The sequence below is a fragment of the Notolabrus celidotus genome, chromosome 4 (genome assembly GCF_009762535.1).
Source record: "Notolabrus celidotus isolate fNotCel1 chromosome 4, fNotCel1.pri, whole genome shotgun sequence".
Taxonomy (NCBI): Eukaryota; Metazoa; Chordata; class Actinopteri; order Labriformes; family Labridae; genus Notolabrus; species Notolabrus celidotus.
In genome coordinates, this window is record NC_048275.1 from 38,856,735 (window position 1) to 38,878,947 (window position 22,213).

Sequence of the window (22,213 nt, forward strand, 5' to 3'; positions counted from 1 at the left end):
GCCCTATTTGAAAAACTTGTAAATAAATTTTAAAATTACAAAAACAAAAGTGATTAAATGGCCCTTATTTCAGTTATTAACAACTATTTACAGTCATGCAGAGAAATGGAATTGAGTCAGAACATGAAAAAGAACATTGCAACAAATGAAGATATATACAATGAAAAAAAACAACAATAATTACAATGTATTTATATCTATCTATTATATGCCTATCTATCTGTTTATTTATGTCTATCTATCTGTTTATGTATGTCTATCTAACTGTCTATCTATGTTTGTCTATCTATCTGTTTATTTATGTCTATCTAACTGTCTATCTATGTTTATCCATCTATCTGTTTATGTGTCTCTATCTAACTTTCTATCTATGTTTGTCTATCTATCTGTTTATTTATGTCTATCTAACTTTCTATCTATGTTTGTCTATCTATGTGTTTATGTGTCTCTATCTAACTTTCTATCTATGTTTGTCTATCTATGTGTTTATGTGTGTCTATCTAACTGTCTATCTATGTTTGTCTATCTATCTGTTTATGTGTGTCTATCTAACTGTCCATCTATGTTTTTCTATCTATCTAGCTAAATGTAGTGCAAGACCCATTGTGCAGTAAACAGCATCTTTATGTTGTGACATGACCAGTATTTCCAGTGAACATGACCACATCTGGAGAAGTTTAGATGTAGTCATGTTCACCCAGAAATACTGGCAGCGCCTCTGGAGCAGAAATTTGAGCGGCAAGCCTTCCACGAACAACGTTCCCTGACAGCGCCCTCTCTTCAGTGTCAGCATTGTCTGCATCATCCTCACTGTCATCGGGGACCGGGACTTCCTCTTCCTCCTCCTCTTCATCCAGATCCAGGATATCACCTGCTGCCACACATATATTGTGCAGAATGTAGCAGGCAGCAACAACCTTTGGTACGAACAAAGGTCGGATCTCTAGGGCCCTCAGGAAGATGGAGCGCCAGCGTGTCTTCAGGATGCCAAAGGTGCGCTCTATAATGCTCCTCGCTCTGGCATGATGCCCGTTGAACCGAGCTTCAACTTGGCCTGTAAGTCAAAATTCACAGAGAAAATATGTTGAGTTTTCAAGTCTTTCAACTAACAATTTGCTCTCTCTCTCTCTCTCTCTCTCTCTCTCTCTCTCTCTCTCTCTCTCTTTACAATGCTGTGTGTGTGAGTGAGTGAGTGAGTGAGTGAGTGAGTGAGTGAGTGAGTGAGTGAGTGAGTGTGAGAGAGACAGAGAGCTTACTTGCTGTAGGCTGGCGGAATGGAGTCATAATAGCAACAGGATGGTGCAGGCATGGATATCCTCCATCTCCAAGGAGAAAGTACCAATCTAGAGGATACAGGGCCTGGCGGTACATTGGTGATCTGCGCAGAAAAAGTGCATCGTGCACTGATCCTGGATTGCCAATGTAGACATCCACAAATGCGCCCTTTGCATTGCAGAAAAGAATGGAAGGGAACAGTTTTCTGTTGTAATAATATTTTCTCTGTGGCTCTGCAGGAGGAACAATTCGGATGTGACACCCGTCGATGGCACCAGCCGCATGCCGGAATGCCTCATGGCCAGCAAGGCAGACAAAGCCGGCCCCCACCTCCTCCATTTCCTCTGGCTTTGGGAAATGAATGACTCGATGGAGTATTGTCATCAATGCCTCCACCAGGTTATGAACAATCCTGCAGACTGTGGCCAAGGGCATTGAAAAGATGTCAGCAGTGACCCTGTAAGAGGCTCCACAGGCAAGCCAGTAGAGAGTCACCAGCACCTCTATGTCACGTCCCCAGCCGTGAGTTTTTTCACCCGGAAGCATCTGCATCAGCAGCTTGAAGCTGTCCCTGGACAGCCTGAAGGCTGGCTTCAAGTCAGCTCCAGAGAAGAAGCTGGCAGGGATGGGCACATGGGCATTGACCATTGCATGTGTTTGCAAGGGACTTTGGTCCTGTTTATGAAAACAAAAGACAAATATTTTTAGATGTATTTATTTTTTTATTAGCATTGATTTTAATAGTTATTATGCATGGTATTTATTACTTGTTAGTTTTTACCACTAAATATTTATTGAACTGTATGTTAATTGATATTTTGTTTGAATTTTTTAAGGTCTGTTTCAGGGCACCCTTAGTGACTGTTTTAAGGTCTGTTTCAGGGCACCCTTAGTGACTGTTTTAAGGTCTGTTTCAGGGCACCCTTAGTGACTGTTTTAAGATCTGTTTCAGGGCACCCTTAGTGACTGTTTTAAGGTCTGTTTCAGGGCACCCTTAGTGACTGTTTTAAGATCTGTTTCAGGGCACCCTTAGTGACAGTTTTAAGATCTGTTTCAGGGCACCCTTAGTGACTGTTTTAAGGTCTGTTTCAGGGCACCCTTAGTGACAGTTTTAAGATCTGTTTCAGGGCACCCTTAGTGACTGTTTTAAGGTCTGTTTCAGGGCACCCTTAGTGACTGTTTTAAGGTCTGTTTCAGGGCACCCTTAGTGACAGTTTTAAGGTCTGTTTCAGGGCACCCTTAGTGACTGTTTTAAGATCTGTTTCAGGGCACCCTTAGTGACAGTTTTAAGGTCTGTTTCAGGGCACCCTTAGTGTCAGTTTTAAGATCTGTTTCAGGGCACCCTTAGTGACAGTTTTAAGGTCTTTTCTCCTTTATTAAACTCAGCTGATGTTAGGTCCGAGCCGCTGCAGCGTCCAATCAGTGAGAGATATTTGATAAGGGGGCGTGTCTGTCAGAGAAAGACTTCCGCAAAGTCTGCTCTCGTGTTTCCTCGATCATCCCTCCTCAAATCAGTCTCCTCTCTCCTCTCTCCTCTCTCCTCTCTCCTCCAGCAGCGTTTAGAGCTTTGGGACACAAGTTAAAATGGCGCGTCAGTAACTACTTCCGGTTCAAGCAAGGAGCGAGGAGACTGCAGTTTAGAGCTTTGAGAAGCACCCCAGGTCCCAGTTCAGTGTCTTCTAGACACAGTCAACTGATTAAACCAACATCTAAAACATAATAAAATCAGAGAAGAACAAACATTACACAAATGCATAAAAACACAGAAATCCATGAAAGTATTACTAAAACATACATGCAAATACAAATTTAAGAACAAACACACAAAGAATCCTCATTTCTGACCCTGTCACACTAACACTGTTGGAGCAGTTTGTTTGTTCGGTTGGTGGATCTTTTTTTTCATGTGTGGAATCTTTCTATGGGAGCATTATGGGTTTCCTTTGTTGTGGGGTTCTGGTGTTGTATAACTTTTATTGAAGAATAAAAATATTGGAATCAATCCTCTCCTTTTCAGGGGAGTGGGTGGGGTTTGGGACAGGTGAATTTGCAGGGACTGCCCAGGGCTTCTGTGAGACTCTCTTAGAACACCAGTCCTGAGGAACTCACCCGGCTGGGGACCCTGAGTTACAGTGACCGGCCTGAACAGGAGGAAAAAAGCCTCTCTCAACCTAGTTGGCAAAGTGAACAGCTCACGCAGGAGGCTGGATCTTTCCTGACTGTCAGTGCGTGCCCCATGATACAGCCATGCAGCTCTGATCATCCTCCAAAGACATTTTCACTCCACAGTTTGCACCAAGAGAAGCTTGTTTAACCAGACTGACTCTCCTCATGTGCACAGTTTGCCTAACTAGTCTGAGTAAGAGCACTTATCTTTTACCTCAGATCACAATTGAAAACCCATCTTCTGCTTGATAAAAGGCCTCTTAGTGCGGTGATCTGTGGTTGAAATGCATCTCTTTCTCTGAAAACACATTATCATATCTGAATCATTTTTCTGACTTCCTTCAAAGAGACGAGAGATAAATTCAGGAGCCTGGTGGACGTAATATCTTAAAGTGATCACTGTAGACGGGGAAGAAGCAGAGAAACATCAAACACAGAGCAGCGACTTCATTCAGGTAAGATCTGGACTCTTTAGAATCCTTCAGTAGTCAACAGAGTTAATATTGTGATCTTTTCAGAAACGTCAGTGAAAGAATGAGAAGAGGAACAAAAAGCCATGACAATGAATGTTACAGTAATGACATTTGTAATGCTTCTATCTTCTAGTTTTATTTGGGATGATGTCCAGTGTGTGATTGTAAAGACAAAAAGTAAAGAATATATATCTATTTGCATATAAGCTCTGTATACCTAGAATGTTGTTCATAGCCTTTGACATATTCCTCTCCTCATCATTCATTTTCACATCGTCTGTTCTGTATGTTTGGACCCAACATGAAACTAATGAGGGGGAATTATGGGATGTTTTAAATGACCAGGCATCTGCGACATGAAGAGTGCTTTATCTCCCTGCAGGTTAGAGACGTGATATCTGAGGCAGATTACAGTCACTTAGAAATATAGTCAATTATCTTTGAGTGAAAAAAGCCTTAACCCAAAAAATTGATTTCCATATGAATCCTTTATTTGGCAGCCTAAACATGCCCCAATCAATCAATCAATCAATCAATCAATCAATCAATCAATCAATCAATCAATCAATCAATCAATCAATCAATCAACCAACCAACCAACCAACCAATCAATCAATCAATCAATCAATCAACCAACCAACCAATCAATCAATCAATCAATCAATCAATCAATCAATCAATCAATCAATCAATCAATCAATCAATCAATCAATCAATCAATATGCCTGTATTTATGCTTGAGAGATCAGTGAGGGGTAATCCTCATTTACAATGATATCGAGTCCATTACAGAGGTATTTAAAAACAGAGAACTAGACTTGAAGGTCTAGTACCGAAACGTTGCCATTAAAAATTATTTTCAAGTTGGACATTTTGCAGGATTCTTCAAAGTCCAACCCAGAACACAACTATATGCAGATTTCCAACTGCAGTCATAGCGCCACCCTGTGGGAATACAGAGTACCGACTATTACACACAGTGTCTGATCTAACAGGGTTGATGTCGGTCCCAGCTTCAACTCATCTACATACACACTGTGGTCATAGTCATACCTCCACCTATTGGAAGCAGACAAGATAAACCCCTGTATACAGGTTTTATCTTTCAATCTTAACTGTTTGATTCATGTTCTGTCATGAACATTCACAACATGAACACAGGTGATAACTCAGTCATGGCCCACCTGCTGTTTAAAGCCAGTGTTAGACTGTTCTCTGTGCTAACATTTACACAAGCTGATAGTCTGGACCTGAACAGCTCTACATATACATTCAGTAGTGACAGCACCACCCTCTGGTGATAAATCATAGCTGCTGCACAACCAACAGCTGCTGCACACCAAAGTGCCAGGGCCTGTTCATCACCACCTGCAGCTTTATCTTGGATTATTTTTCTCAGCACATTAAGCAATAAATATTTGAAAATGACAATAAACAGTGCAGACGCATTATTTTGAAGAGGTAAACTAAAAGCTTGTTGTGTTTGTGTACAGTACTATGCAGTATGAATATTAAAAAGTTGGATCGGACCAGTGTTGTAGTAGAGTCACCAAATCCAAGTCTGAGTTGAGTCCTGAGTCCTCTGTGTTCGAGTCCGAGGGTGCATCTCAAAGCTCTAAACTGCAGTCTCCTCGCTCCTCGGTCGAACCGGAAGTACTTACTGACGCGCCCTTTTAACTTGCGTCCCAAAGCTCTAAACGCTGCTGGAGGAGAGAGGAGAGAGGAGCAAGGAGACTGATCCGAGGAGGGATAATCGAGGAAACATGACAGCAGACTTTGCGGAAGTCTTTTCTCTGAAAGACACGCCCCCTTATCTAATATCACTCACTGATTGGACGCTGAAGCAGCTCGAACTTAACCGAAACTTAACATCAGCTGAGTTTAATAACAGAGAAAAGACGGACCTTAAAACAGTCACTAAGGGTGCCCTGAAACAGACCTTAAAACAGTCACTAAGGGTGCCCTGAAACAGACCTTAAAACAGTCACTAAGGGTGCCCTGAAACAGACCTTAAAACAGTCACTAAGGGTGCCCTGAAACAGACCTTAAAACAGTCACTAAGGGTGCCCTGAAACAGACCTTAAAACAGTCACTAAGGGTACCCTGAAACAGATCATAAACACACGTTGGTTTCTAAACAGTCTGTTTGATGACCTGAGATTAAAAAGTGTTTGATGAGAATTTTAAACACAAAATACTGAACGCAAATCATAAATTCAATATAACAGAGGATGGATTATGTTATATCTGATTGTTGTTGTCAGATTCACTGTCTAATGAAATAGAGTAATAGAGTCTAACATCATAGATAGAATATATATTAATGATCAGTTATTCCTCCTGTTAGTTTCCCTGTTTGTTCTGGTTTTCTTCATGAAGAGAAGTCTGACAGTAAAGTTTGTCTGTTAGTAAAAACACTTGTTATATTCCTGTCAGGTTAATACAGTTTCATATGAGGCTGATCATTACTTTTTCAACCTCCGCCCTGTACCCACTTCCTCCCATGCACCTCCAAAACAAAGGCCTCTCAAACTTGCTCTACTCAACACAAGATCTCTCAACAATAAAAGCCTCCTGATCAACGAATTCATAACGGACTCACACCTGGATCTTCTCTGTCTCACTGAAACCTGGCAAAAACCCTCAGAATTTTTCACCCTAAATCAAACCACCCCTTCTGGATTCTCTTACATGGAAACCACATTTTGAAGGCCGCGGCGGGGGCATTGCTGCCATCCACCGGCAAACCCTAAACCCTCGACCCCTCTCCATTCCTGCTGTCCCCACTTTTGAACATCTCTCCTTCAAACTTCCTGGCTCCACCCCCGTGACCATCTCTATCATCTACCGTCCTCCCAAACCCAACGCATCCTTCCTCTCAGATTTTACTGAATTCATTACACAACTCTGCACAGTCTCATCATCCATACTACTCTTAGGTGACTTCAACATCCACATTGACGCTAACACCTGCAAAACCACCGTTGACTTTCTGGACATTCTAAATAGTTTTAATTTCACCCAGCATGTCAACTTCCCTACCCACACCCGCGGACACATTCTGGACTTGGTCTGCTCCACTGGCCTCCATATTGACACCCTCTCACACACTGACCTCACCATCTCTGACCACCTGGCCATAACTTTTCAAATCAATATTCCTAGCCCCCTGCAAAACCAGACTCGAACCATTTCTTTTTGGAACCTCAAGTCCCTATGCCCCAGCACCCTCTCCTCCCTCATATCCGACTCCTTCTCAACATCAATTCTCCCTGAGGAACCAACCCCTGACGACCTGGTCACCAATTACAATAACACCCTCTCCACCTGCCTCAATCAACTTGCTCCAGTCAGAACAACATCTGTCTCCTTCGCCCGCTCTGCCCCCTGGTAAACCCCCGAACTTCACTCTCTCAAAAAACAACGCAGACAACTGGAACGTCTTGTCAGGAAAACCGGTCTCACAGTTCACAAGCAAGCTCTCTCAGATCACACCAACCTCTACAGAACCGCACTCATCTCTGCCCGCTCTGCATTCTACTCGGACATCATTCACTCTGGCTCCCCAAACCCCCGCACTCTCTTCTCCACCATCAACAAACTGCTAAATCCAAAGGACAAGGTCTCTCAGTCATTTACCACAGAAAAGTGCAATAATCTCCTGAACTTTTTCAAATCCAAAATTGCCAACATACACCAACAGCTCTCCACCACAACAATAACTAGCCCTGCTCCGCACCCTGCCCCCCCTCAAATCCCATTGTCCACCCTTGCCTCATTCTCACCTATAACAACCTCTGACCTCAACAAACATTTCTTAAACATCAAACTCTCCACCTGTCTCCTGGACCCCATGCCATCCTCACTTGTCAAATCATGTCTTCCCTGCCTCACTCCTATTATCCTGGACATCATCAACTCTTCACTCACCTCTGGTACTGTTCCCTCCACCTTTAAACTTGCCGCCATCACACCCATACTCAAAAAACCTGGACTGGATCATGAAAACCCTGATAATTTCCGCCCCATCTCCAATCTCCCATTCATTTCTAAAATTCTGGAACGAACTGTTGCCGGTCAATTGAAACACCATCTCCTCCCCTCTGACTTACTTGACACATTTCAATCAGGATTCCGCACCCACCACAGCACCGAAACAGCCCTCATCAAAGTCACCAACGACCTCCTGCTCGCCTCAGACTCTGGCTCCCTCTCAATTCTCCAACTCCTCGACCTCAGCTCAGCCTTTGACACCATCGACCACTCCATCCTGCTCCACCGCTTACAGCATTACACTGGCATAACTGGTTCAGCCCTCTCCTAGCTCTCATCCTACCTCACAGACAGACAGCAATTCATCTCCATTAACAACTGCTCATCCCACTCCATTTCAGTAACCCATGGTGTCCCTCAAGGCTCGGTGCTTGGTCCCCTCCTTTTCATTCTGTCCATCCTACCCCTTGGTCACATCATTCGCCATCATGGACTCCAATTTCACTGTTACGCCGACGACACCCAACTCTACCTTTCCACCCTCACCACCTGCCTATCTGCAATAAAATCATGGATGACCACCAATTTTCTAAAACTCAATAGTAACAAATCTGAAATCATCATCATCGGCCCCAAATCCCTCCTCCCCTCCGCCCAGGACTTCAAGCTCTCCATAGACGGTCACTCAGTCACCCCCTCCCCTCAGATCAAAAACCTTGGCGTCATCTTCGATCAGACTCTCTCCTTCCAACCCCACATCCGTCACATCACCAAAACTGCCTTCTTTCACCTCCGCAACATCGCCCGCCTCCGTCCCACTCTCTCCAAATCCGCTGCTGAAACCCTAATTCATGCTTTTATATCCTCACGACTCAACTACTGTAATAGCCTCCTGTATGGTCTTCCCTCCTCCCATCTACAAAAACTACAATACGTACAGAACTCTGCTGCCCGGCTACTCACCCACTCCCGCTCCAGAGACCACATCACCCCTGTCCTTCAACAGCTCCACTGGCTCCCCGTTAAACAGCGCATCCACTTCAAGATCCTGCTCACCACGTACAAATCCCTCAATAACCTGCCCCCCCCCCCATACCTCACTGACCTTCTCCAGTACTACCACCCCTCCCGCCGCCTCCGATCCTCTGACTCCAACCTCCTCACTCCCATTACTAAATCCAAGCACCGTACCTTGGGGGACCGGGCCTTTGCCATAGCCGCCCCCACCCTCTGGAACTCTCTCCCCCCACACATCTGTGCTTCTGACTCACTTCATTCATTTAAGAAACAGTTAAAAACTTACCTTTTCAAACAGGCATTCCCCTCACATTAATTATTCCACCTCTTCCCTTGTCGTCTGCTTGTCTTATATGTCTTTATTTTATTTTATTTATTTATTGTCTCTCTTGTAAAGCGTCTTTGAGTTCTTGAAAAGCGCTATATAAAACTTAGGTATTATTATTATTATTATTATTAATGAGCACAGGGTTTGAAAAGAGTTGCATGGTTTCTATTTTCCCTTAAAGTAATAAATAATTTAATAATGAGGCATTTTACTGATGAATCGATCCGTGATGCTTCAGGACAGAATAAACAGAGAGCAGATTCTCTTCTTCATGTGCAGGTGTGTGTTAAACAGGTGTGTGTTAAACAGGTGTGTGTTAAACAGGTAAACACAGAGACAGAGCTCTGTTACTGTTTATATTGATCAGAGTTATTACAGTGAACATGTGTGCAGACACAAACAGCTGTTAAAGCCGTCATCACAAACCGACGTCGCTTCACGTGATGCTCCTGAGCAGAGGACGTCTCATTTCTCTAAATATAAATCTCCTCTCTCCTCTCTCCTCTGGTTTCATTTCCTCGCATCTCTGGTGGGTGGGACTAAGACGTGAGGAAGAGACGCGAGGATGGACGTTTAGAGCTTTGAGAAGCACCCCGAGTCGAGTCCAAGTCACCAGAGAAAAAACTGAGTCCGAGTCGAGTCCTCATTATTTGAGTCCGAGTCCAAGTCGAGTCCTCACTGGTAATATCATATATTACAAGGAGGGCAGCTGTTTGAATCCAAACTATTGACTGTTAGACTGGCTGTGTGGACCTGGACTGGCTGTGTGGACCTGGACTGGCTGTGTGAACCTGGACTGGCTGTGTGGACCTGGACTGGCTGTGTGGACCTGGACTGGCTGTGTGGGACCTGGACTGGCTGTGTGGGACCTTTTGGATGTGTAGGAAACACATTTCTTTCATTAACATTAGTGTTAAGATAAGAGAGTCCTTTACTCGTCCCAGCTACTTAGTGTTGTTATGGTCTCCTGGAGGGGGTGTGACGTGTTGTCCATCAGAAGATAGCTTTGCTATCATCCTCCTGTCAGCCACCACCTCCACAGGGTCCAGTGGGCAGCCCAGGACAGAGCTGGCCTTCTTCACCAGTCTGTTCAGCTTCTTCCTGTCAGCAGCAGAGATGCTGCTTCCCCAGCAGACCACTCCAAAGAAGATGGCTGATGCCACCACAGAGTCAAAGAAGGACTTCAGAAGAGCCCCCTCCACACCAAAAGACCTGAGTCTCCTGAGCAGAAAGAGTCTGCTTTGTCTCTTCTTGTACAGCACATTTGAGTTCTGACCAGTCCAGTTTAATGTTGGAACTATTTCCATCATTTTATGTCATAAATATTAATTATTCTGATATATTCATAATCATTTTACTTGATGTCATTTATGTGTTGTTGTTTATATTAAGGGCAATGTTATGTGCATTATTATTATTTTATTTTAGTAAGCATTTTGATAGTCTGATGGTTTTTACCTGGCTCATTGGCCGGTTTGATTTTCTGTTTTGATTTTAGTAAATTGACGAGGTCTAACTGCCACTGCAGTGAGATTCTAATGAAATACAGCCAGTGTGTCTGGAGATTCATTTATGAATGAAGTCACAGCGCTGTATGCCGTGCGTAAATCCAAGTCATCGGTGCCCGAGTCCAATTCAAGTCACGAGTCCTGCAAAACGTGACTCGAGTCCGAGTCCTGGACTCGAGTACTACAACACTGGATCGGACTAAAATAGGAATCATCCAGAAAAAGAAACTTGACTTGTCTCAGTGTGAAAAATGTAAGCTGTATATTCTTAGCTCCATGTGGGATTCAAACCCCAGACTCCACCTTTATAGCCCGTGTTATTTGGAACCTTTTAAACCTCCTTTTGTATTTTTTTCAAATATTGAAGACAAATAATATTTCTAAAGAAAACATTTTGTGAAGTGAAAAAGGAAAGCCTTGGCCAGCAGAACCTTTGTAGTTTAAAGTCCATGAAACTATTCACACTGATCTCAAACTTTTGAATAAACTGAGCACGTTAGATGAAATGCTGTGTTTAGTGACGACCATGTTATTCATGTTACTGCACTCTGCTTTTTACTAACTGTTATTTTTCCTGATCTCTATAACTTTAGATTACACTGAAGAATGGAAGCAGGCTTCAATAACACCACCTCCCACACAGACAACAATGACAGAAACCTCACAAGATCTCAGGATGACGAAGAAATGTATTACATATACTATGTTGTGATGTGCATAGTCATCAGTATCGGCCTTCCTCTGGTGCTCGTGACCATCTATGCTCTTTCCTCTCTGGTATGTACTTTGTGACTTTATTTACTGTCTATGTCATGTTTCTGTGGAACTGTGTGCTTGTCTGTAGAGGATCTGGATCTGGGTTTGGTGCTAGCTTTGATGTTAACCCAAAGATGATGTGAGTTTATACACATGCAGAATGCTTCTGCTTACACTGTAGAGGAAGAAACAGCAAAACACACTAAACTTGGTCAGTAAGTTTGATTAAAAAAGGTCAAAGGAGTGTTCTATTCTGTCAGCGTTCATGGTCGTCAGAGGATGAAGCCAACTTACTTTTTTATTTCATGACTTTTGGGCAAAGAATAAGTAAAACATAGTCTATTCCATCAGTTCTCAACATTTGTGTTTTAAAAACTAGAATAAAAACTATGGAGAAGTGTTCCACTTTGTGAGTATTCATGGTCTCCAGAGGCTGACTTTCCCTCACCATTACAGATACTCTTAAATTAACCAGAGATGGACTTTTTGTGAAATGTCTGAAGTGTCTATAGATATATATAGTTAGTTCAGTGTAATACATAGTTCACATAAAACATAATTCACTAGTGAAAAATCATCTTCTCCATTAGTTTCAGGATAGTCCCTGAAATGTGTGTAAAGTTATAGAGGTACAGCTTCTGAATGCAAACATGACACAACCCACACTTCAGCCTTGTGCTCCTGTTTGACTGGGTCAGAGTGCCTCCCCATGAGAGCATGAAACACAGGTCAAAGTCTGAATACAGTGAAATGCCAGGATGTCATGAGAGTCATAGTTTGATGAATCATGGCTGTTACTGCAGAGAGTGATGTTTACTTCTACCTCTATTCTTCTGCAGGTACGCCAGGGTCAAGTTGCTCCGATATACGTCATCAACCTTCTCATTTCAGACATCATTCAGCTCTGCTGCATGATCGCACTTGTGTCAAATCATCGGACTCTTATGGCTAAGTATGTCTACTACTGTGGTGTACTGTCGAGTGTTGGCTTCATGGTGTGCATCTCACTGGAAAGGTAAGGTCTGTTTAAAGCCGTGTGTAGCGCTACAGTGTCTGATAACCATGTTTCTGAATGTTCCTGCACCTCCTCAAAGACAGTGTGTCCCTCTGGTTTTGCAGGTACCTGGTCATCGTCCACCCACTGTGGTACCGATTCAAACGAACCATCAAGATCTCTGTGGCGGTCTGTGCCGTGGTCTGGGCCTCCCCAGTTTGTTTCCTTATTGTGTTTTCCTGGGTTACTTATAAAGTTACATTAATAGTACTCCTCATTATCCTCATCATCCCCTTCCCACTGTTCATCTTCTTCCTGGTCAGGACCCTCAGAGCCCTCTCTTCTTCCGCCTCGGTCCGCTCTGATGAGAAACGACGAATAGTTGGAACTTTGGTGGTGGTGCTGCTCATTTACACGCTGCTGTTCCTGCCCATCATTATTAAGTTCCTGTTAGAGGCGACTGGCTTTTACTCTTCAATGTTTCACTACACGTCCGGTATATTTGTTAGACTGAGTTCTCTGGCAGACTTGCTTCTGTATATCTTCATCAGAAAGCAGACCATGGGCAACTGTCTGGCCTCTGTGTGTTGTTGCATAAAGGAGAGCAATGATCCCACCACATCAGCAGTGACTGTTGACGACATTTAGACAGAAAGCTTTAAGGAGGCAGAGAGAGAGAAGAGAAAACAGAGCAAATGTACTCTAGAATCATAGTATATCCAAAATGTACATCCATGTCTATCCAAAACCTTTAGCATGTGCATGAAGAAGGACCATGTTTGTCATGTTGTTAATCATCTTTGAAAGCATGAAAACTAGCTACACACACTTGTGGATCTTTAATAAGTATATCTTTTACCTCTGCAGCAACCAGAACTTAGCTTCATGACTCCTCCCACTCCAGGAGTCGGTTAACAGACGCAGTGATACAGCTGCTAGGCAATTCTGATTACTACTGATAGTTAGCAGAAGAAAAGCGCTAGGCTAACGTAACTTTCCATCTCTATCCAATTCAACTTGAGAAGGCATTTGACAGAGTAGAGTGAGGCTTTCTGATAAAGGTCTGGGAAAACCTGGTTTGGGGCAGAATTGATCAAATGGGTTAAAGTGGTCTACACAGGGCCGAGAGCATCAGTGCTCACCAACGGACAAACGTCCCCCTTTCTTCAACTCATACGCTTCCATCTTCAAATGTTCTTCATGGCACAGAAATAAATCACATGATGAATTATGTGTAAATGTGTGTTTTCTTTCAAGTGCAGACACAAAAGTGAAATAAATCCAGTAACCTCTACAAAACTACACATGGACTGTGTTCAGGCTACTTGTAGAAAGCTAAAGCTAAGTATATATAATTTTTTTTTTTTCAAATTTTATTTACCTCTTCTATTTTCATTCATGACTTATTGTTGTTATTATTTCTACTCCAACTATGTTTGTTGCTGTCATTATATCATAAGAATCAGAACGATTTTGCTCCATCTGTACCATCATTTATTTCACTTCACTCTTTCTGTTCCCTTCTGATGCCCTCCATCTCACCCTCTGTTGAAAAGATAAAAAAAACTTTTGGAAATCAGGAAATATGTGATACAGTGTGGTTGATGGACAGTTTGGGTCCTGACTAGGGTTGCAAAATTCCAGGAATTTTCAAAGTTGGAAACTTTCCATGGGAATTAACAGGAATAAATGGGAATAAAGCAGGAATTAACTAAATTGAAGGTTGGCTCTTAATAGTGAACTTAAATATAGTTGGGGAAATATATTTGAGCATAATCCTGACTAAAACAACCAGATTTCATACAAGTACAGTTGAATATATATGCTATTCCTCAATCACATGCACACAGCACACTGCTTACTGCAGGGCTATTGAGACCACGCCCCCTACATGCACTGTGCATTCCTCCATCACATGAAGCACACATGATTTCTAGAATCCTGCAGAGGCTAGTCTTGAGAAGCTTGAGGGAAGATGCTTTTTTATTTGCATGTTGAATGGGACTTTGTTGGAGGAAGAGCGGCTCTTTTCATTTAACATTTTGAAAGGGACTTTGTTGGGATTGTATTTTTGTTAAGTTTTGAATGGGTTGGATCAGGGGGATGAGTAATATTTAACTCAACATTCATGTTTTTGTTCTTCAATGAAAGAATTTAACACTTGATAAAGTTCTACATACAAATAAATCTGTTTTAATTGTATTATTTTGGATGGATGTCTGCTTATAACAACACAAATATTTATTCTTGGATATGATACCTATCCATTTGCAAAATTCCCTAGCTTAATTTCCCCTTTTTTATTTACTATTATTATTACTATTATTATTATTATTATTATTATTATTATTATTATTATTATCAAAGCTGCTGTGAGGAACTTCTGGTGTGTATCGATTCTGGCGCCCCCTTGTGGACAAAGTGATACCTCTTATCTCTTCTCCTGCAAATACAAAATTAATGTCTTCAGACAATAACCTCATCCTGTTGTCTTTTACCATTTATCTTCATCACACAATGTGATTAATTGCCATGAAAACAGCCAAAAAAAGGGTGTCTCTAGAGCGAGATGTCAATCATCTGTTCTGACACCTACCCCCTCAGAACAGTTTCAGGCATTAAAAATGACAACAGAGGAGGTATCGGTGTTGTTGTGGATGGTCTTGTTTGCTTTAGAGGGTCATAATGATGCATCAGTATCAGTTTCAGTCTGTTTCTCAGCCAGTTAAAAACTCCTCATAGTACCTTTAATATTATTATTTTATATTCCTTTTTTATTTCATTTGTATGTGATGTTGGTAATGTTAATTATAGTAATTATTATTACTATTCATGAGGATTTTTATTATTATTTGTAGTAGCAGTAGTATCTGTATACCTTTTTTTTCTTAATTCTAGTTTTCTTTCTTTTTATTTATTTATTACTATTATTATTATTGTATCATTATTATTATCATTAGAATAATAACAATAATAACAATAATAATAATAATTATTATTATTATTATTATTGTTGTTGTTGTTATTATCATTAGAATAATAATAATTATTATTATTATTATTATTATTGTTGTTGTTGTTATTATCATTATGATGAATTGATTAATCTATTTTTATTTAATGTTTGTTCTCTATTAATCATTGATGTAACTCACCCCACTCCCCCAGATTTGTTTCCATTACTTTCTCCCACCCAGTCTATCTCAAACTACTGACCTATTTGCTACAATGACAGACAGACAGACAGACAGACAGACAGACAGACAGACAGACACACAGACACACAGACACACAGACAGACAGACACACGCCCACACACACACACACACACACACACACACACACACACAGCTTTCTAACTTCCTTAATATGCTTATTATTACAGTACCTTGTTTGTTCCTGCTTGTCACTGTTTTGTCTCTGAAATGTTCACTTGTTGTCCTGTCTTCCTCTTTGTTTTGTACGGTATTGTCATGTTCCTCACACGTCTTGTATTGTTATGCAACACTTAAATAATACAAAATAAAAAAAGATTTCATCTCAAACAGCAAAACAGATCAACTTGCTCTTTCTGAGCCCATTTTCCTTTTCAAACTTGACAACTATCTTAGCACTTTCAAACCCGTCACGTCTCACGTAAACTAACGTCTAGCCTAGCAAGCTTCCCCTCAAGACCCTCTCTGCACCACCAAAACTGGCACAGTAGAAACACGCTTCAGGTTCCACCACCACCTCCGCCAAGTTCTCACAAAAACAGGCATCTCCCCTGAGCTTTCTTCAGGTCACTCTTTTCAATCGGAGCCACATCCAGGCAAGGGATCCCTGACCACACAATTAAAACTCTTGGTCGTTGGTCTTCCCAAGCCTACCAGGGTTACATCCACAGCCACCTTAAAGACAAAAAAAGGGCCCATAACAGATTAGTCCACGGAGGTTCACTTGGGGGTTGCTGAACCAGAGGGGCGTCAAGACTATCCCCATCCTGAGTCTCGACACCTCATTCCCGACTATTCAGATACCTCGACCCTTACTCATCCCTCCCTACCTCCACCCTTTATCTTATTTAAATGAAACTCTTTAAACTGTAACATCTTGTGGTTTCTTTTTTTAATGTTCAATGACATGGTCAATAAATCAATCAATCTATCAATCAATCAATCTTTATTTGTATAGCGCCAAATCACAACAAACGTTATATCAAGACTCTTTTACAAACAGAGCAGGTCTAGACCACTCTATGTCAAATTATGAACAGAGACCCAACTTCAAGACTGGATAAGACTCAGTCTCACCCCACCTTAATCCATCATGACCATTGCACATCGCAGTATTTAGCTAGTTACAGTGGAGAGGACAAACTTCCTTTAACAGACAGAAACCTCAAGCAGAACCAGACTCATGTTAGACAGACATCATACCTCGACCGAGTTGGGTCTGACAGAGGGGAGTAAGAGAGAGAGGTCCCATACTACTTTTAGAGATTTTAGGTACAACTAGCAAGCCTGCATGTTGGGAGCGTAGAGTTCTAGAGGGGTAATAGGGCACTATGAGCTCTTTAAGATACGAGGGTGTCTGATTTTTAAGGGCTTTGTAGGTTAAAAGAAGGATTTTAAATTCTATTCTACATTTTATTGGGAGTCAGTGTAGAGAAGCTAACACTGGAGAGATGTGCTCTCTCTTCCTAGTTCTAGTCAATACTCGAGCTGCGGTGTTTTGAACTAGCTGAAGAGTCTTTAGAGACTTATTGGGGCAGCCTGATAAGAGGGAGTTACAGTAATCTAACCTGGAGGTAACAAATGCATGGACTAGTTTTTCTGCGTCGCTCTGAGATAGGATGTGTCTAATTTTAGAAATATTGCGCAAGTGAAAATAGGCTGACCTTGAGATTTGCTGAATTTGGGAGTTGAAGGATAAATCTTGATCAAATAGGACTCCTAGATTCCTAGCAGAGGTGCTGGATGCCAGACTAATACTGTTTAAGGTACTTATATTATTAGAAAAAGTCTCTCTGAGGTGTTTGGGGCCAATAACAATCACTTCAGTTTTTCCTGAGTTTAGCAGTAAGAAATTTCTAGGCAAGGCAAGGCAAGGCAGCTTTATTTGTATAGCGCATTTCATACACGAGGGCAACTCAATGTGCTTTACATTAACACATTAAAAGCATTGGAGACATTCAGACAAGCATAAAAGAACATAATTAAAATGACAAATATGATAAAACAGAAAAGAAAAGGAAAATTAGAAATATATTAAAAATTACATTAAAATTTTAATTTAAAGTGGGTTAAAATAATCTAAGATAGGAAGGCAGAGGTAAATAAAAAAGTCTTAATCTTGATTTAAAAGAGGTGAGAGTTTGAGCAGACCTACAGCTTTCAGGGAGCTTGTTCCAGATATGTGGTGCATAATGACTAAACGCTGCTTCACCATGTTTCGTTCTGACTCTAGGAACTGAAAGCAGACCAGTACCTGATGACCTCAGAGGTCGAGGTGGTTCATAAAGTAGTAGCAGATCAGCAATGTATTTTGGGCCTAAACCATTCAGTGCTTTATAAACCATCAGCAGGATTTTAAAGTCTATTCTCTGACAGACAGGAAGCCAGTGTAGAGATCTAAGAACTGGAGTTCTAGTCATCCAGGTCTTTATGTCTTTAAGACAAGCTACTAATTTAGATAACTGATTGGTTTCTTCTGGCTTCACTGATAGATAGAGCTGAGTGTCATCAGCATAACAATGAAAATTAATAGAGTGCTTCCTCATGATGTTACCTAGAGGAAGCATATATAAGGTGAAAAGAATTGGTACTAGCACTGATCCTTGTGGAACTCCCTGACTAACCCTGGTCTGCACTGAGGACTTTTCATTTACGTGAACAAATTGAGATCGATCTGTTAGGTACGATTTAAACCAAGCTAACGCAGTTCCTGTAATGCCAATTAGCTGCTCTAATCTCTGTAACAGGATTTGATGGTCAATCGTGTCGAATGCAGCGCTAAGATCTAATAAAACAAGTACAGAAAGAAGACCACTGTCTGAGGCCATTAGTAGATCATTGGTTACTTTTTAACAGTGCAGTCTCTGTGCTATGGTGGGCTCTAAACCCTGACTGAAAGTCCTCAAACAAACTGTTGCTCTTAAGAAAGTCCCAGAGCTGAACTGACACCACTTTCTCCAGGATTTTAGAGATAAAGGGGAGGTTAGATATCGGCCTATAGTTAGATAAGGAGCCTGAATCAAGAGTGGGCTTTTTAAGGAGAGGTTTAATTACAGCTACTTTAAATGATTGAGGTACATAGCCTGTCAGTAAAGACATATTAATCATACTTAGTAAAGAACTGCTAACTAGTGGAAGGACTTCTTTTAGCAGCTTAGTTGGGAATGGGTCTAAAAGACAGGCTTCTTAAAGACTTGTGTTTCAAAAATATAAAAAGGAAGTACTAGAAGATAATATCTTTAGTGATAAAGGCGGGCTTTGCTTTACTGCCATGACTTTGGCGTAAAGAATTAAAAGTAAGAAAAGTGTTTTAAGGATGAAAATAGAACTTTGGTCAAATAAAAATAAACTAAGAAAATTAACTTTGTGGCTGCGGAAAAATAATCAACGCTAACGTCAGTAACACAGTGAGAAAAAGTTCTAGAAAAAATATTTGTCACGAGAGACAGGAGAAAAAGTAAGAAGACATGAGACGCCCTAAGAGTGTAAAAAGAAGAGAGGGAATAAGAGGAGCTGGAATAAGAGACTAAAGCAAAAAGAGAGCGAGTGCTTTGCGTCTGGAGTTTTTATGGGCTTCACTGGGCGTTTCCTATCTCTCTGACTCCAACTTTAACACAGCCTCTTAATAAAGGATTTCTATTGTAATTACTGACTAAGTTCTCTTGAAATATTGCATTAATATAAACATCTCACCACCGCTATCACCAATGCATATCTTTGGAGAGCAGTAATGGATTAAAATAAGTGACAGTAAACACAATCCTACAAAGACAAACAAATCAAAGTAATCTATGAGAATATATCGTACCCTGAAACATCACAGTTCATTTTGATTGATGATTATCATCACTTATATGTATATCAGTATACAGTGAAATGCATATGTCCTCTAGATGGCGGTGTGACCACATGGAAGAAAACACATTTAAAACGTGTTTTTAATAACTTTGTCTTAATTTATCGTGCTTCAGGGTTTTCAGTATTCTTATCAAAGTCTTTATCTTAGCTTCAGAATGACAAACTCATAGGTTCACATACATTTTGGAAATGTCTAGAATCTTATACCTTAGAATATTCAAGCAGGGTAGGAGAAGGAATGCACAATTCACGAATGTTTTGACAGACAGATAAGGAGAGGTCTGTGTGTTTGTGGATCTGTGTGTGTGTGTTTGTGGATCTGTGTGTGTGTGTATGTGCGTGCATGTGTGTCTCTAACTTGCATGCTTCTTTATGTTATGAAAACTTTAGGAAAACATGAAACACATCAAACCAATATATTTGTTACACATTCATTGTCCTTATTCTTCATGGTCCTTCCTTCATGGTTTGTACAGACAGTTTACCTGGCTTTTTACCTGGGCCATCTGGACCTGAGGGTAATAGACAGACTATGCCAAAGTCCTCATAATTTGGAGAGTGAATCTGCATTTGTCAATGTCTAAATAACATATATTCTCTTTTTCTGTGGAAGTCGTTATCTACCACTCGACCTGACTTTGAGTGTATCCCAGTGTATCACACAGCGTAACCCACAGCTTGTCCTGGAACTACAGTTTCTTACACATTTTGATTCACATGACCAAATTTGGCGCCCTGTCTTGTAATGGGCTGATTCACTTTGAAGTGGCGCAGGTGTGGGACAGCCTTTGACACTGTTTTTATTTATTTTTTTAACCCTGCCCACTACGTTAAATGTACAGGAGGAGGAGAACAGAGTCAGGCCTAATGGATGCAGTGGATTGTTGTGAACTGTTCTGCTTTTAAAGGTAAGCATCTCCATGTGATAATAAAGATGTGTTCTGAATCTTATGTGTAACATCAGAGAAGCACATGGTAAAGTGAACAGAACTAAGTTTAGCTGTGCTGAGAGTGCCGTCTCTCTGCTCGTTAAGCCTCGTTAACGTCACTGCACGTGTTCACTGCAGCATGCAGAGAGGACATGTGCAGGAGAGGAGTTTTACTGGCAGCTAACCAGCAGCTCATGTTTTACTTTGGAAAAGATTAGCAAGGTGAGAAAATATTATGGGCTGCACGGTGGTGCAGTGGGTAGCGCTGTTGCCTCACAGCTAGAAGGTTCCTGGTTCAAAACCCCGGTCTGGCAGGTTCCTTTCTGTGTGGAATTTGCATGTTCTCTCTGTGCATGCGTGGGTTCTCTCCAGGTACTCCGGCTTCCTCCCACAGTCCAAAAACTTGCTTACCAGGTTGATTGATCACTCTAAATTGCCCATAGGTGTGAGTGTGTGGTTGTCTGTCTCTCTGTGTTAGCCCTGTGATTGGTTGGCGACCTGTCCAGGGTGTACCCTGCCTTCCGCCCGGAGCCAGCTGGGATAGGCTCCAGCCCCCCGTGACCCCTAACGGGATAAGCGGTCAAGATAATGGATGGATGGATGGATGGAAATATTATGGTGGTAGTGTTGTGCTTCTTGATATTAAAGTGCTGTGTCCAGCCCCAACTGCTGGTTTCTGAATGCTCGTTAAGTCATGTGTTTACATGCCGGTGTCATGGTTTAACTGGTGCTAGATTAACTGGTGACAGTCCGGACAGATGAGTTGAAGGAGCAGCTTTTCAGCACACATTGTCATCTATTCAGAAAATCAAAACATATGAATACTCTGCTTGTCTTTGACTCTACAGTGTTGTTTATGTTGACATGGTTGACACATTACGACATGCCCCGTTTGGAGGAACATCAATTTTAATGTGGACAGAAGTAGCCTACGTGAAAATCATTTACTCCTTCGACAGGAAAATCGTATTCATCTGGTCAAAAATGACAAGAAATATAAAACAGAAAGAAACAGATATTGCTGCAATAAAGTGACATATAGTGACCATAGACTGTAAATAAAAATGGACAGCGTTGCTCCGCCTCTTCCCATTGTACAGATCTGAAGCCAAAAAATCCCTCTCCTGGGTGCCGCCATTGTGCAGCCAGAGCCTGTGAAGCCACTGTAACCCTACAGCGTGACGTCACAAGACGCTGTGTGTCCTTTGAAGTTTCACTCCACGGCGGCTGTGAATCAAAGGAAACCCAGAAGTAAAACCCCGTTTTTAAACTCTAATAACTAACGAAAAAGAAACTTTTCAGGAAAAAGAGGTCTTGGACACAAAACAGTCAAATACTAACTACATATCACCACAGCATACGGATGTGAGAAACATTCGTACCACATGTATTTATTTTTTAAAGTTTGACTGCATTCAAATGAATGGGGGAGACGGATTTTTTTGACCTATACTGCAGCCAGCCACCAGGGGGCAGTCACACTGTTGAAAGCGTCACCACTGGCCACCGGAACCTCTCCCTTAAGGCTGATTTATACTTCTGCGTTGAATCAACGGCGTACCCTACGCCGGGGGTCCGCGTAGCTCCCGTACCTACGCCGAGGCCTACGCACGTAGCTGACGTGCACCTCCTCCAAAATGTAACTCCCCGTAGAGCCGACGCGGACCGCAAGCTCTGTGATTGGTCCGCTCGGCGGCTTTG

The 22,213-nt window shown here is 41.6% G+C and overlaps 1 protein-coding gene across 1 annotated transcript; it reads left to right on the plus strand.

The window, feature by feature from the left end:
- Positions 1-11,366: 11,366 nt before the first annotated feature.
- Positions 11,367-13,749, plus strand: LOC117811874 (G-protein coupled receptor 4-like). Its single transcript, XM_034682363.1, has 3 exons — positions 11,367-11,537; positions 12,356-12,531; positions 12,636-13,749. The coding sequence occupies exons 1-3, from the start codon at positions 11,367-11,369 to the stop codon at positions 13,156-13,158; spliced, it is 870 nt and encodes a 289-aa protein (XP_034538254.1). The 3' UTR covers positions 13,159-13,749.
- Positions 13,750-22,213: the final 8,464 nt, after the last annotated feature.